Below are 15,533 nucleotides of genomic sequence, written 5' to 3'. Positions count from 1 at the left end.
GACAATGCAGTAATAACCAACGAGTAATCTAACCTAACAATTCCAAAACTACTACCTTATACACACAAGTGTAAAGGGATAAAGAATATGTACATAAAGATATGAGAATGAGTGATGGTACAGAGCGGCATAGGCAAGATACAGTAGATGGTATCAAGTACAGTATATACATATGAGATGAGTAATGTAGGGTATGTAAACATATACAAGTGGCATTGTTAAAAGTGGCTAGTGATACAAGTACTACATAAAGATGGCAAGATGCAGTAGATGGTATAGAGTACAGTATATACATATGAGATGAGTAATGTAGGGTATGTAAACATATACAAGTGGCATTGTTTAAAGTGGCTAGTGATACAAGTACTACATAAAGATGGCAAGATGCAGTAGATGGTATAGAGTACAGTATATACATATGAGATGAGTAATGTAGGGTTTGTAAACATTATATTAAGTGGCATTGTTTAAAGTGGCTAGTGATACATTTTTACATCAATTTGTACATTATTAAAGTGGCTGGAGTTGAGTCAGTGTCAGTGTGTTGGCAGCAGCCACTCAATGTTAGTGGTGGCTGTTTAACAGTCTGGTGGCCTTGAGATAGAAGCTGTTTTTCAGTCTCTTGGTCCCTGCTTTGATGCACCTGTACTGACCTCACCTTCTGGATGATAGGCAGTGGCTCGGGTGGTTGTTGTCCTTGATGATCTTTATGGCCTTCCTGTGACATCGGGTGGTGTAGGTTTCCTGGCAGATGCTTCTGATTAAATTCAATTTTCACAGAACCGCTTGTTGAAATTTCGATGGGGCTCTCTTGTTTAGATATGGAAAAGTGGACTGGAGGCAGGGCAGGAAAGGGATGACGAAGTGGACTGGAGGCAGGGCAGGAAAGGGATGACGAAGTGGACTGGAGCCAGGGCAGGAAAGGGCTAACGAAGTGGACTGGAGGTAGGGCAGGAAAGGGATAACGAAGTGGACTGGAGGCAGGGCAGGAAAGGGATGACGAAGTGGACTGGAGGCAGGGCAGGAAAGGGATGACGAAGTGGACTGGAGGCAGGGCAGAAAAGGGATGACGAAGTGGACTGGAGGCAGGGCAGGAAAGGGATGACGAAGTGGACTGGAGGCAGGGCAGGAAAGGGATAACGAAGTGGACTGGAGGCAGGGCAGGAAAGGGATAACGAAGTGGACTGGAGGAAGGGCAGGAAAGGGATAACGAAGTGGACTGGAGGCAGGGCAGGAAAGGGATAACGAAGTGGTTTGCAGAAGAGGATGTCTTCCTTAATTGACCCCCCATAAACGCAACAGACATATACCAGGAGCTGTGCCAGGCCCGCCACGTCTGTTGACTCATCCAGCTGTAACACATAAAATTCACTGGCTTGTATGCGAAGCAGTAATTGTTTCAAAACATCTCCTGCCATGCCACTGATGCGTCGTGAAACAGTGTTGTTTGATGAAGGTGTAACGGCTGTTGGAAGGAGAGGACCAAGATGCAGCGTGGTAAGTGTCCATGTTAGATTTATTCGATAACTGAACACTGAAACACAAAGTAAACAAAAGAACAACCGAAACAGTCTGGTAGAGACACAGAGACAGAAAACAACTACCCACAACTCAAGTGGGAAAAACAGGCTGCCTAAGTATGGTTCTCAATCAGAGACAACGATTGCTAGCTGCCTTTGATTGGGAACCATACCAGGCCAAACACATAGAAATAGAAAACATAGAAGACAAAACATAGAATGCCCACCCCAACTCACGCCCTGACCACACTAAAACAGAGACATAAAAAAGGAACTAAGGTCAGGACGTGACAGAAGGCATTGTCTGTATAGTTTTTTTGGGCCTTTCCCCCAGCATTGTCCCAGCCATATCCACGGCAGCAGGAAGAATTAAGTCCTCCACAATAGTATGGGGCTTGCCTGTCCTAGCCACTCGGTAGCTCACCATATAAGACGCTTCTAGCCCCTTCTTATTAATGGTATCTGTCGCTTTTATACATGTCTTACTACTCGAAAGTCATCTTAATTCTCTGAAAAAAAACTCCCATGCATTATTTTTCAAATTGACATGTTTTGTTTCTAAATGTCTGAGGTAAGGTTTCATCGAGTTGTGATATAGTACTTTTGCACGTATTACACACTGTGGCTGACGAAAGGCAGGACTCACAATATATGTGAACCCCAAATCAATGTAGTTCTCATCATATTTGCGCCTTTTTGATAGTCCAACGTCCCTGTCTGTTGTTCGGTGCTTTCCCAGGTAGGGAGCAGTAGCTCTTTAGCTGCATCAAATTCACAACTGTCAGTGTCCATGCTAGCTGGGCTAACAACAAATGTAGAATTACCGATGCTAGCATTGGATGTGTTCGTGGAAGCTGAACAACTTGTGTCGTTGACAGGTGCAGGTGTAGTACTGCTAGTAGTAGCAGTATGATGTCCTAGTAGTAGTATCAGTACTACCAGTAGAGCTGCTATGTGTCTCTATGGATACGGGCCTTGCTTTTTTAACCATTTATCCATTTTGGAGCAAACAGAATGAGCAGCAGCTACGTTTGGCTACATACAGACCGTTAGTGGAATTCCCGCGAGAGAGTAACGGTTGATGTGATTGGATGTTAATTATTTGACTAGGCTACCTGTCTTTGACATTGTGTTGTTATTTCACTGAACACTAGATGGTTTCATTTTATTTTTGTCAGTGAAACGAGGCTGCTCAGGTGAGAGAAAAACCTCACCCAAATGTATAGCCCCGTTGGAAAATATAAATGTACTGTTTGAAAATGTGAATCACATTTTTATTTGGCTTACCCCCCAACGGCATTGCGCACACCCCAGTTTGGGAATACCTGCACTAGAGTATACACCAGCGTTGTAGTACTCAAGTCCGGTCTCGAGACCACATATTGAGTGTCTCGGTCTTGTCTTGGTCTCGGATACATTTTGACTCGTGAAGGACAATGAGGACTCGTCATTTCTTCCTGAGACCAGCTGAGACCAGCGGAGACCAGCTGAGACCAGCTGAGACCAGCTGAGACCAGCGGAGACCAGCTGAGACCAACTGAGACCAGTGGGGTAAAAAAACTAAAAATTATCAGTCCCTTTTCAGTCAGCACATGAAACCGCTTTGCCAGGCCAGATACCCACACTCCTTTCATGACACATTTATATCTGATAACCTCTTCAAATGTGAACTTTCAACTTGACCCGTAGCATTACTGTCCTTCAGTGTTGTTGAAACCTCAAACCTTGTCGAGACTGAGGGAAATTGTTTGATATATTTGTGCAGTCGCTTAGGGGCGACCGGGTATTTTTACAATCTTTTTATTTATTAATTAGAGACCATGGTTAGTGATCATTTGTAGAGTGGCTCGCTCTTTGCCCTCAGAATGCATTTTGTCACCATTCTGAATGGCTAAAGAATCAATATGTTCTACTGAAGTATTGACACATAAATACATTTTGAGCTCTCATTATGGTGGAGATCTGACAAAATCACAATCACAGTCTTGAATTGGTTTCACATTGTTCTGGTCTCGTTCTTAACTCAGCCTTGCCCCCATCGCCCCCTTCCAAGTCTCGGTCTTGACTCAGACTCGATTTGCTCTGGTCTCGGTCTTGACTCAGACTCGATTTGCTCTCGTCTCGGTCTTGACTCAGACTCGATTTGCTCTGGTCTTGGTCTTGACTCAGACTCGATTTGCTCTGGTCTTGGTCTTGACTCAGACTCGATTTTCTCTGGTCTTGGTCTTGACTCTGTCTCGCTTTAGGTGGTCTCTAACACAACACTGGTATACACCTTTATGTTATAATAGAGAAGTTGTGTTTCCATAGTGAGGGCTGACAGTGAGGACGTGTGAAGAGCACAATCGACAACCTCTGCATCATCTAAACAGTTGCTTTCTTAGAATGGGTTCAAATTCACAGTTCTATAAACGACAGGTGAAAAGTACCAGTGGCCTGGCTTTGGCCCCAAGTCAGAGCAGGGCCTCCGGAGCCATGGCCCAATGAGACACGGGTACTGGCCAGCGTAGATGGAAACAGAAAAGTCTGAGCCTTTTGGGTTAAACAATGTGGTGAATCCTGTATGGAAATGCCCCATGTGTGTGGTGATAGGTCCCTCTGTGTGTACATGGTGTTGTTATGCGTTATCATTTTTAAGCCACAGCTGCACCTATTTGTATGTGTCTGCTTTCGTGGGTCTCTTTGTGTCTGTCGGTGCCGACTGTGCTGATGCACTTGGGTGTATAGAGGTGTAATGACGTGTATCGGTGTGTTATCGAGTGTCTGTATCTGTCACTGTGTAATTGAGTATGTGTTTATCGATGTGTAATTGAGTGTGTATGACTGTCTATGTGTCTGTGTGTGTGTCTGTGTGTTGTGTGTTTGTGTTGTTGAGTTAACACAACCCTTCTGCCTGGTGTCTGTTTCCCTGGAGACTGATTACAGCGAAGCATCGTTCTGACAGGGAGAGACCCCAACACGCGCACACGCTGACACACAAATACACACACACACATCTGTTGTTCATCAGTTTGTCTTCAACCAAACCAGACTGCTCACACCAATGAATACAGCATTCAACAATGTGGGACAGCAGAGTTAGACTAGTGGCTGTGCTCAAAAATTATATTTAATTTTTTATTTAACTAGGCAAGTCAGTTAAGAAGAAATTCTTATTTTCAATGACAGTCTAGGAACAATGGGTTAATAACTGCCTTGTTCAGGGGCAGAACAACAGATTTTTACCTTGTCAGCTTGGGGATTGGATCTTGCAACCTTCCGGTTACTAGTCCAACGCTCTAACCACTAGGCTACCTGTCGCCCCATGTAGGGTGTGTGTGTGTGTGTGTGTGTGTGTGTGTGTGTGTGTGTGTGTCTGTGTCTGTGTCTGTGTCTGTGTCTGTGTCTGTGTGTATGTCAAATCAAATCAAATTTGATTGGTCACGTACACATGGTTAGTAGATGTTATTGAGAGTGTAGGGAAATTATTGTGCTTCTAGTTCCAACAGTGCAGCAATAACTAACATGTAATCTAACAATTCCACAACAACTACCTAATACACACAAATCTAAGTTAAGGAATGGAATAAGAATATATACATATAAATATATGGAGGGGCAATGACAGAGCGGTATAGGCAAGATGCAATAGATGGTATAAAATACAATATATACATATGAGATGAGTTAGGCATGATAGGTAAACATCATTATTAAAGTGGCATTACTACAGTGACTAGTGATCCATTTATTAAAGTGGCCAATGATTTCAAGTCTGTATGTAGGCAGCAGCCTCTAATGTGCTAGTGTTGGCTGTTTAACAGTCTGATGGCTTTGAGATAGAAGCTGTTTTTCAGTCTCTCGGTCCCAGCTTTGATGCACCTGTACTGACCTTGCCTTATGGATGGTAGCGGTGTGAACAGGTAGTTGTTGTCCTTGATGATCTTTTTGGCCTTCCTGTGACATCGGGTGCTGTAGGTGTCATGGAGGGCAGGTAGTTTGCCCCCGGTGATGTGTTGTGCAGTCCTCACCACCCTCTGGATTGCTTTGCGGTTGTGGGCGGTGCAGTTGTCGTATAAGGCTGTGATACAGCCGGACAGGATGCTCTCAATTGGGCATCTGTAAAAGTTTGTGAGGGTTTTAGGTGACAAGCCAAATTTCTTCAGTCTCCTGAGGTTGAAGAGGCGCTTTTGCGCCTTCTTCACCACGCTGTCTGTGTGGGTGGACCATTTCAGTTTGTCCGTGATGTGCACGCAGGAGAACTTACAACTTTCCACCTTCTCGTCGATGTGGATAGGGGGTGCGGGTGTGTCATGGCTAGTGCTGTGGGACCAGTCTACAGGGGGAATTCTCCTTCTGTATGTTTATATGGGTTGGCTCCCCTGTAGCTGAGGGGGTTGGGGGGCCCTTGGCTGTGCAACTCAGTGCCTCGCTGGGTCTGTGTGTGTGTCTGTGTGTGTGTCTGTGTGTGTGTCAGTGTGTGTGTCTGTGTGTGTGTCTGTCTGTGTGTCTGTGTGTGTGTCTGTGTGTGTGTCTGTGTGTGTGTCTGTCTGTGTGTCTGTGTGTGTGTCTGTGTGTGTGTCTGTGTGTGTGTCTGTGTGTGTGTCTGTTTGATGATTGAACTGATGGAGCTCAAAATGCTATCTGCATGGTATCCACTCAGCCTTCGATCAATACCTGCTAATCACACACACACACACACACACACACACACACACACACACACACACACACACACACACACACACACACACACACACACACACACACACACACACACACACACACACACACACACATACACACACACACACACACACACACACACACACACACACACACATACACACACACACACGCACGCACGCACGCACGCACACACACAGATGAGACTAAATAGTTGTTCATTGAAGTGTAACTGTTTGATTTGAATAAATTAAATAGTCCACTGACTGTGTGATGGACAGACATGGAGAAAATAAATATAGAGAGGAGAGAGAGGGGAGGGAAAGAGAAGGGAGTGAGGGAAGGGGAGAGGGGGAGGGAAGAAAGGGGAGAGAGGGGAGATAAAGAGAGGGGAGAGAGAGGAGGAAAGGAGAGAGAGGGGAGTGAAAGAGAGGGGAGAGAAAGGGAGGGAAAGAGAGGGGGTGGGAAAGAGAGGGGAGGGAGGGGAGGGAAAGAGAGGTGAGAGAAAGGGAAGGAAAGAGAGGGGGAGGGAAAGAGAGGCGAGGGAGGGGAGGGAAAGAGAGGGGAGAGAAAGAGATGGGAGAGAGGGAGGGAATGAGGGGAGAGGGGGGAGGGAAAGAGATGGGAGGGAAAGAGGGGGGAGGGAAAGAGAGGGGAGAGAAAGAGGGAAAGAGAGGGGAGAGGGGGGAGGGAAAGAGAGGAGAGGGGAAGAGAGGGCGGAGGGAAAGAGAGGGAGAGAAAGAGATGGGAGAGGGGGAGGGAAAGAAAGGGGGGAGGGAAGAGAGGGGAAAGGGGTAGGGGAGGGAAAGAGAGTGGAGAGGGGGAGGGAAAGAGAGGGGAGGGAGGGGAGGGAAAGAGAGGGGAGAGAAAGAGATGGGAGAGGGGGAGGGAAAAAGAGGGGAGGGAAAGAGAGGGAAGAGATGGGATGGAAAGAGAGGGGAGAGAGAGGAGGGAAAGAGAGGGGGTATGCTAATTTTGTATAGAGCAGAACCAACACACTATTAAATGAGTCAAAACAGGAATATTATCTTGTTAGAAATTAACAGAGATAAATGTTCTCATGTGTGCTACCTATATCCCCCCAATAGAATCCCCCAACGATGACAGCTTCTCCATCCTAGAAGGGGAGATCAACCATTTCCAGGCCCAGGGACATGTACTAGTCTGTGGCGACCTAAATGCCAGAACTGGACAAGAACTTGACACTCTCAGCACACAGGGGGACAAACACCTACCTGGAGTTGACAGTATATCCTCCCAAAAATCCCCCTCTAGACCCAACTATGACAAAACAACCAACAAAAATGGGCCACAACTCCTGCAGCTCTGTCGCACGCTGGGAATGTACATAGTCAATGGTAGGCTTCGAGGAGACTCCTATGGTAGGTACACCTATAGCTCATCTCCTGGCAGTAGTACTGTGGACTACTTTATCACTGACCTCAACCCAGGGTCTCTCAGGGCGTTCACAGTCAGTCCACTGACACCCCTATTAGATCACAAGCAAAATCACAGTCTACTTGAACAGAGCAAAACATAATCACGAGGCATCAAAGCCAAAGGAACTGCGCAATATTAAGACAGGCTATAGATGGAAGGATAGTAGTGTAGAAACCTACTAAAAACAATTAGGCAACAACAAATTCTATCCCTTTTAGACAACTTCCTGGACAAAACATTTAACTGTAATAGTGAAGGTGTAAACTTGGCAGTAGAAAACCTAAACACTATATTTTACCTTTCAGCTTCCCTATCAAATCTAAAAATGTCAAGCAGACAACCTAAGAAATGTAAAACATTGACATATGGTTTGATGATGAATGCAAAAACCTTAAGAAAGAAATTGAGAAACCTATCCAACAAAAAACACAGACCAGAGACCCAGAAAACCTAAGCCAACGCCTTCACTATGGTGAATCACTAAAACAATACAGAAATACAGTACGGAAAAGAAGGAACAGTAAGTCAGAAATCAGCTCAATGTAATTGAAGAATCCATAGAATCTAACCACTTCTGGGAAAATTGGAAAACACTAAACAAACAACAACACAAAGAGTTATCTATCTAAAACGGAGATGTATGGATAAACCACATCTGCAATCTTTTTGGCTCTATAACAAATAACAAACAGCAAAAACATATACATGATCAAATACAAATCTTAGAATCATCTATTAAAGACTACCAGAACCCACTGGATTCTCCAATTACATTGAAGGAACTACAAGACCAAATGCAAACCCTCCAACTCCAAAAGACCTGTAGCGTTGATGTTATCCTAAATGAAATGATCAAATATACAGACCACAAATTCTATACATGAAGTCTTTAACATCATCCTCAGCTCTGGCATCTTCCCCAATATTTGGAACCAACGACTGGTCAACCCAATACACCAAAGTGGAGACAAATTTTACACAGCAACCTTGGGAAAATCCTCAGCATTATCATTAACAGCAGACAGCAGATTGATTCAGTGAAAACAATGTACTGAGCAAATGTCAAATTGGCTTTGTACCAAATTACCGTACGACAGACCACATATTCACCCTGCACACCCTAATTGACAAACAAATCAAAACAAAGGCAAAGTCTTCTCATGCTTTGTTATTTCCAAAAGGCTTTTGACTCAATTTGGCATGAGGGTCTGCTATACAAATTGATGGAAAGCGGTGTTGGGTGAAAAACATATATTATGTACACAGACAACGAGTTTGCTGTTAAAATTGGCAAAAAACCACACATTTCTTTCCACAGGGCTGTGGGGAGAGACAGGGATGCAGCTTGAGCTCCACCCTCGTCAACATATATATCAACGAATTGGCAAGGACACTAGAACAGTTTACAGCATCCGGCCTCACCCTACTAGAATCTGAAGTCAAATGTCTACTGTTTGCTGAAGATCTGGTGCTTCTGTCACCAACCAAGGAGGGCCTACAGCAGCACCTAGATCTTCTGCACAGATTCTGTCAGACCTGGGCCCTGACAGTAAATCTCAGTAAGACCAAAATAATGGTGTTCCAAAAAAGGTCCAGTCGCCAGGACCACAAATACAAATTCCATCTAGACACTGTTGCCCTAGAACACATTAAAAAACTATACCTACCTCGGCCTAAACATCAGCACCACAGGTAACTTCCACAAAGCTGTGAATGATCTGCGAGACAAGCCAAGAAGGACCTTTTACGCCATCAAAAGGAACATACAATTTGACATCCCTATTACAATCTGGTAAAAAATATTTGAATCGGTCATAGAACCCATTTCCTTTTATGGTTGTGAGGTCTGGGGTTCGCTGGCCAACCAATAATTCACAAAATGGGACAAAGACTAAATTGAGACTTTGCAAAAATATCCTCCATGTACAACGTCAAAAACCAAATAATGCATGCAGAGCAGAATTAGGCCAATACCCACTAATTATCAATTTCCAGAAAAGAGCTGTTAAATTCTACAACCACCTAAAAGGAAGCGATTCCTAAACCTTCCATAACAAAGACCCAACAGAGCCTAAGGACAGCAACACAATTAGACCCAACCAAATCATGAGAAAACTAAATGATTATTACTTGACCCATTGGAAAAAATGGACCAAAAAAGAGCAAAGTGAAATGCTATTTGGCCCCAAACAGAGAGTACACAGTGGCAGAATACCTGACCACTGTGACTGACCCTAAACAGAGAGTACACAGTGGCAGAATACCTGACCACTGTGACTGGCCCCAAACAGAGAGTACACAGTGGTAGAATACCTGACCACTGTGACTGGCCCCAAACAGAGAGTACACAGTGGCAGAATACCTGACCACTGTGACTGGCCCCAAACAGAGAGTACACAGTGGCAGAATACCTGACCACTGTGACTGACCCTAAACAGAGAGTACACAGTGGCAGAATACCTGACCACTGTGACTGGCCCCAAACAGAGAGTACACAGTGGCAGAATACCTGACCACTGTGACTGGCCCCAAACAGAGAGTACACAGTGGCAGAATACCTGACCACTGTGACTGGCCCCAAACAGAGAGTACACAGTGGCAGAATACCTGACCACTGTGACTGACCCTAAACAGAGAGTACACAGTGGCAGAATACCTGACCACTGTGACTGGCCCCAAACAGAGAGTACACAGTGGCAGAATACCTGACCACTGTGACTGGCCCCAAACAGAGAGTACACAGTGGCAGAATACCTGACCACTGTGACTGGCCCCAAACAGAGAGTACACAGTGGCAGAATACCTGACCACTGTGACTGACCCTAAACAGAGAGTACACAGTGGCAGAATACCTGACCACTGTGACTGGCCCCAAACAGAGAGTACACAGTGGTAGAATACCTGACCACTGTGACTGGCCCCAAACAGAGAGTACACAGTGGCAGAATACCTGACCACTGTGACTGGCCCCAAACAGAGAGTACACAGTGGCAGAATACCTGACCACTGTGACTGACCCTAAACAGAGAGTACACAGTGGCAGAATACCTGACCACTGTGACTGGCCCCAAACAGAGAGTACACAGTGGCAGAATACCTGACCACTGTGACTGGCCCCAAACAGAGAGTACACAGTGGCAGAATACCTGACCACTGTGACTGGCCCCAAACAGAGAGTACACAGTGGCAGAATACCTGACCACTGTGACTGACCCTAAACAGAGAGTACACAGTGGCAGAATACCTGACCACTGTGACTGGCCCCAAACAGAGAGTACACAGTGGCAGAATACCTGACCACTGTGACTGGCCCCAAACAGAGAGTACACAGTGGCAGAATACCTGACCACTGTGACTGGCCCCAAACAGAGAGTACACAGTGGCAGAATACCTGAACACTGTGACTGGCCCCAAACAGAGAGTACACAGTGGCAGAGTCCCTGACCACTGAGACTGGCCCCAAACAGAGAGTACACAGTGGCAGAATACCTGACCACTGTGACTGGCCCCAAACAGAGAGTACACAGTGGCAGAATACCTGACCACTGTGACTGGCCCCAAACAGAGAGTACACAGTGGCAGAATACCTGACCACTGTGACTGACCCTAAACAGAGAGTACACAGTGGCAGAATACCTGACCACTGTGACTGACCCTAAACAGAGAGTACACAGTGGCAGAATACCTGACCACTGTGACTGGCCCCAAACAGAGAGTACACAGTGGCAGAATACCTGACCACTGTGACTGACCCTAAACAGAGAGTACACAGTGGCAGAATACCTGACCACTGTGACTGGCCCCAAACAGAGAGTACACAGTGGCAGAATACCTGACCACTGTGACTGACCCTAAACAGAGAGTACACAGTGGCAGAATACCTGACCACTGTGACTGGCCCCAAACAGAGAGTACACAGTGGCAGAATACCTGACCACTGTGACTGACCCTAAACAGAGAGTACACAGTGGCAGAATACCTGACCACTGTGACTGACCCTAAACAGAGAGTACACAGTGGCAGAATACCTGACCACTGTGACTGGCCCCAAACAGAGAGTACACAGTGGCAGAATACCTGACCACTGTGACTGACCCTAAAAAGAGAGTACACAGTAGCAGAATACCTGACCACTGTGACTGGCCCCAAACAGAGAGTACACAGTGGCAGAATACCTGACCACTGTGACTGACCCTAAACAGAGAGTACACAGTGGCAGAATACCTGACCACTGTGACTGGCCCCAAACAGAGAGTACACAGTGGCAGAATACCTGACCACTGTGACTGGCCCCAAACAGAGAGTACACAGCGGCAGAATACCTGACCACTGTGATTCACTCAAAACTAAGGAAAGCTTTGACTATGTACAGACTCAGTGAGCATAGCCTTGCTTTTGAGAAAGGCCACTGTAGGCAGACCTGGCTCTCAAGAGAAGACAGGCTATGTGCACAATGCTTAGCAAATTTATAAAACATACAAAACAGAAATAACTTATTTACATAAATATTCAGACCTGATGTGTCCCATGCCAATAAAGCCCTTTGAATTTAATTTAATTGAGAGGTGTGAGAGGGGAGGGAAAGATAGGTGAGAGAGGGGAGGGAAAGATAGGTGAGAGAGGGGAGGGAAAGACAGGTGAGAGAGGGGAGAGAAAGATGGGGGAGAGAGAGATTAACCAAGAATCAAAACTGGAAACAGTGTTTCTAGGAATAAATCAAAGATGACCTTGGTGTGCAGTGAAAATGCATGTTTGAATGGTTCTGGAGTTGAGTTTAATTCAGATGGCTAACATTGCTTTGTTGAGTACATGAATCAACAACAAGATCTCATGGTTTTAACAATTTGACTTCAGATTCTGACGTTTATCCATTCTCCAAACGTCAAATTTGGAAATGTTTTTGACAGCCTGGCTTGCTTCTCCTGCTGTGCATCAACCTTCATTCATTCTGAATGGTTAAGTTATGGGTTAAGAACTGGGATAGGGTTAACACCCCAAAATGAAAATGAGTGCCTAGCATTGGGATTGAACATGCAACCCTCAGAGCCCGAGCTCAACGTGGCCCATAGTTGTGGGTTTTGAAGGCATGTCTCTATGTCCTCAGGACATGGATGGATGTCCAGATTTGAAGTCAATCTTGTGTGACATGGCTGGAATCCAAACGTTCATGATGACAGAGCAAGACATTGTATATGATCTTTCCCCTGGAAATGGAGAGATTAGATTTAACAGACAGAATACAGAGAGAGGAAAAGAAGAGATGTAGAGAAAGAGAGAAAGGAGCGGGAGAGTGCTATAGGTGAACCAACAGAAAGAAAGAGAGGAAAAACCAAACATTGTTCATTCTGTCTGGATGCACTGGACATAAACCACACCAGTGTGTATGTGTGTGTGTATGTGTATGTGTGTGTGTGTGTGTGTGTGTGTGTGTGTGTGGGGGGGGGGGGGGGGTGTATGTGTGTGTGTGTGTGTGTGTGTGTGTGTGTGTGTGTGTGTGTGTGTGCGTGTATGTGTGTGTGTGTGGGTGGGTGTGTATGTGTGTGAGGGTGTGTATGTGTATGTGGGTGTGTATGTGTGTGTGTGTGGGGGGGGGGGGTGTATGTGGGTGTGTATGTGTGTGGGTGTGTATGTGTGTGTGTGTGTGTGGGTGTGTATGTGTGTGTGGGTGTGTATGTGTGTGTGTGTGTGTGTGTGTATGCTGTTATATAAAAGGTGGAAAGTGCATTCAGTCTGATATAGCCAATCCGCTTACAATTACAGGAAGAGGGAACATGCAAATGAGCTGGCCGTCGCTGTGGTTTAGCGAACCAGAGGAGGAAATTAATAATGTAAATATGATTACAGCCGTTAACACTACACACACACACACACTAGCGTAAGTGAAACACACTCTACACGCAGACTAGAGTTAAAAACACTACTTATAACACAACATTGTGCCTGGAGTTAGAGACTGAAACATAGAACAGACACTATCACTCACTCCTACCTCCTTTGGCAAGGGCAAGGGCACACACACACGCACATATACAACACACACATAAATACCGAACACGCACACACACACACACACACAAACACACACGCACATAAATACCGAACACGCACACACACACACACACAAACACACACGCACACGCACACGTACACACACACACACACACACACACACACACACACACACACACACACACACACACACACACACACACACACACATACATACATGCGAACACACACATGCACATGAACATACATGCAGACACACACGCACGTACACACTCACACACAGACACAGACACACACACTGCTCTCTAGGGATTCTCTATCTTCCTCTCTCTCTTCTTCTCTACCCCATCTCTCTCTTCTCTCTTCCGACCTCCCTCTCTCTCTCTCTCTCTCTCTCTCTTCTCTCTTCCGACCTCCCTCTCTCTCTTTCTTCTCTCTTCCTACCTCCCTCTCTCTCTCTTCTTCTCTCCCCCCACCTCTCCCTCTCTCTTTCTCTCTTCACTATCCTAACCTCCCCCTCTCTCTCCTTTCCTTTTCATGAATAGAGAGCACGGTAAACAAAGAAGAGAGGATGTGGATATATATGAGTTAGATTGTGTGTGTGTGTGTATGTGTGTGTGTGTATATGTGTGTGTGTTATAGCTCTACTAAGCAGTGAGGTGAAGGGTTAAGGTATGCATAGAGCTGGTATGAGGGCTATTGATTGTTAGTAAGCAGCACATTGATTTGGAGCACACATGTAGACAGAATTATTTAAGGGCTGTCTGGGAATGGGATTTGCCTAGAGGGTATTGGCACTGATGGTATTGATAGTGTGTATGTGTATGTTCTTACTGGTCAGGGTGGGTGTGTATATTTCCGTTGACATTAAGACATTGAGTGTCTTAATGTCAACAAAAATGTATGAGTGCGCGCGCGCGCGCGTGTGTGTGTGTGTGTGTGTGTGTGTGTGTGTAACAGTGTATGTTTTTAACACTGTGTGTTTTTTGTTCTCAGAGCTCCATGTACTCTCTGGCCTTGAAGTGTCTGATCAGCCTGTCTACAGTCATACTGCTGGGCCTCATCATAGCCTATCATGCACGAGAAGTCCAGGTAACACACACTCACACTCACACTCGCACGCACGCACACACACACGCGCAGACACACAGACACACACACACACACACACACACACACACACACACACACACACACACACACACACACACACACACACACACACACACACACACACACACACATACACACACACACACACACACACACACACACACACACACATACACATACACACACATACACATACACATACACATACACACATACACATACACACACACAGACACACACACACACAGACACACACACACATACACATACACACACACACACACACACACACACACACACACACACACACACACACACACACACACACACACACACACACACACACACACACAGACACACACACACACACACACACACACACACACACACACACACACACACACACACACACACACACACACACACACACACATTCACACACACACACAGACACACACACACACACACACATGCTGGACATTCCTACTCACACAAATAACCTTCATACAAATACATTCACAAAACAGCCACACAATCTCTCTCAGGGGATTAGGTGTTCTGTCCCTCAGGAGGATAGGTTTTAAAAGAAGAACACTTGCCTGTGTGCATGTATAAACCAGGAGAAACAGGGATGTGGTGGATAGAGACCATGCTACATTACGGCTAATGTATCTGGTGTATTCACAGAGTCTAAAGGGCTCTACTGCCTGCCAGATACCATTCTTGGGTCATATTTCAATGGTGGGACTCAGATGTGTGGGCTCTCTGGCTAATTAATTACATTAA

The 15,533-nt window shown here is 45.5% G+C and overlaps 1 protein-coding gene across 1 annotated transcript in view; it reads left to right on the top strand.

The window, feature by feature from the left end:
• Nucleotides 1-14,726, top strand: part of LOC139398485 (small conductance calcium-activated potassium channel protein 3-like) — a gene marked incomplete at its 3' end in the record, with an annotated part of 27,245 nt that extends 12,519 nt beyond the window's left edge. The window contains exon 3 of the mRNA XM_071144432.1: nt 14,631-14,726. Within this exon, the coding sequence (XP_071000533.1) occupies nt 14,631-14,726 (96 nt within the window). The remainder of the gene's footprint in view (nt 1-14,630) is intronic.
• Nucleotides 14,727-15,533: the final 807 nt, after the last annotated feature.

This window comes from Oncorhynchus clarkii, unplaced genomic scaffold (assembly GCF_045791955.1).
Source record: "Oncorhynchus clarkii lewisi isolate Uvic-CL-2024 unplaced genomic scaffold, UVic_Ocla_1.0 unplaced_contig_3095_pilon_pilon, whole genome shotgun sequence".
In the NCBI taxonomy this organism is placed as follows: domain Eukaryota; kingdom Metazoa; phylum Chordata; class Actinopteri; order Salmoniformes; family Salmonidae; genus Oncorhynchus; species Oncorhynchus clarkii.
The sequence above is the reverse complement of the archived record's forward strand: the minus strand, read 5'-3'. Positions and strand labels throughout refer to the sequence as shown.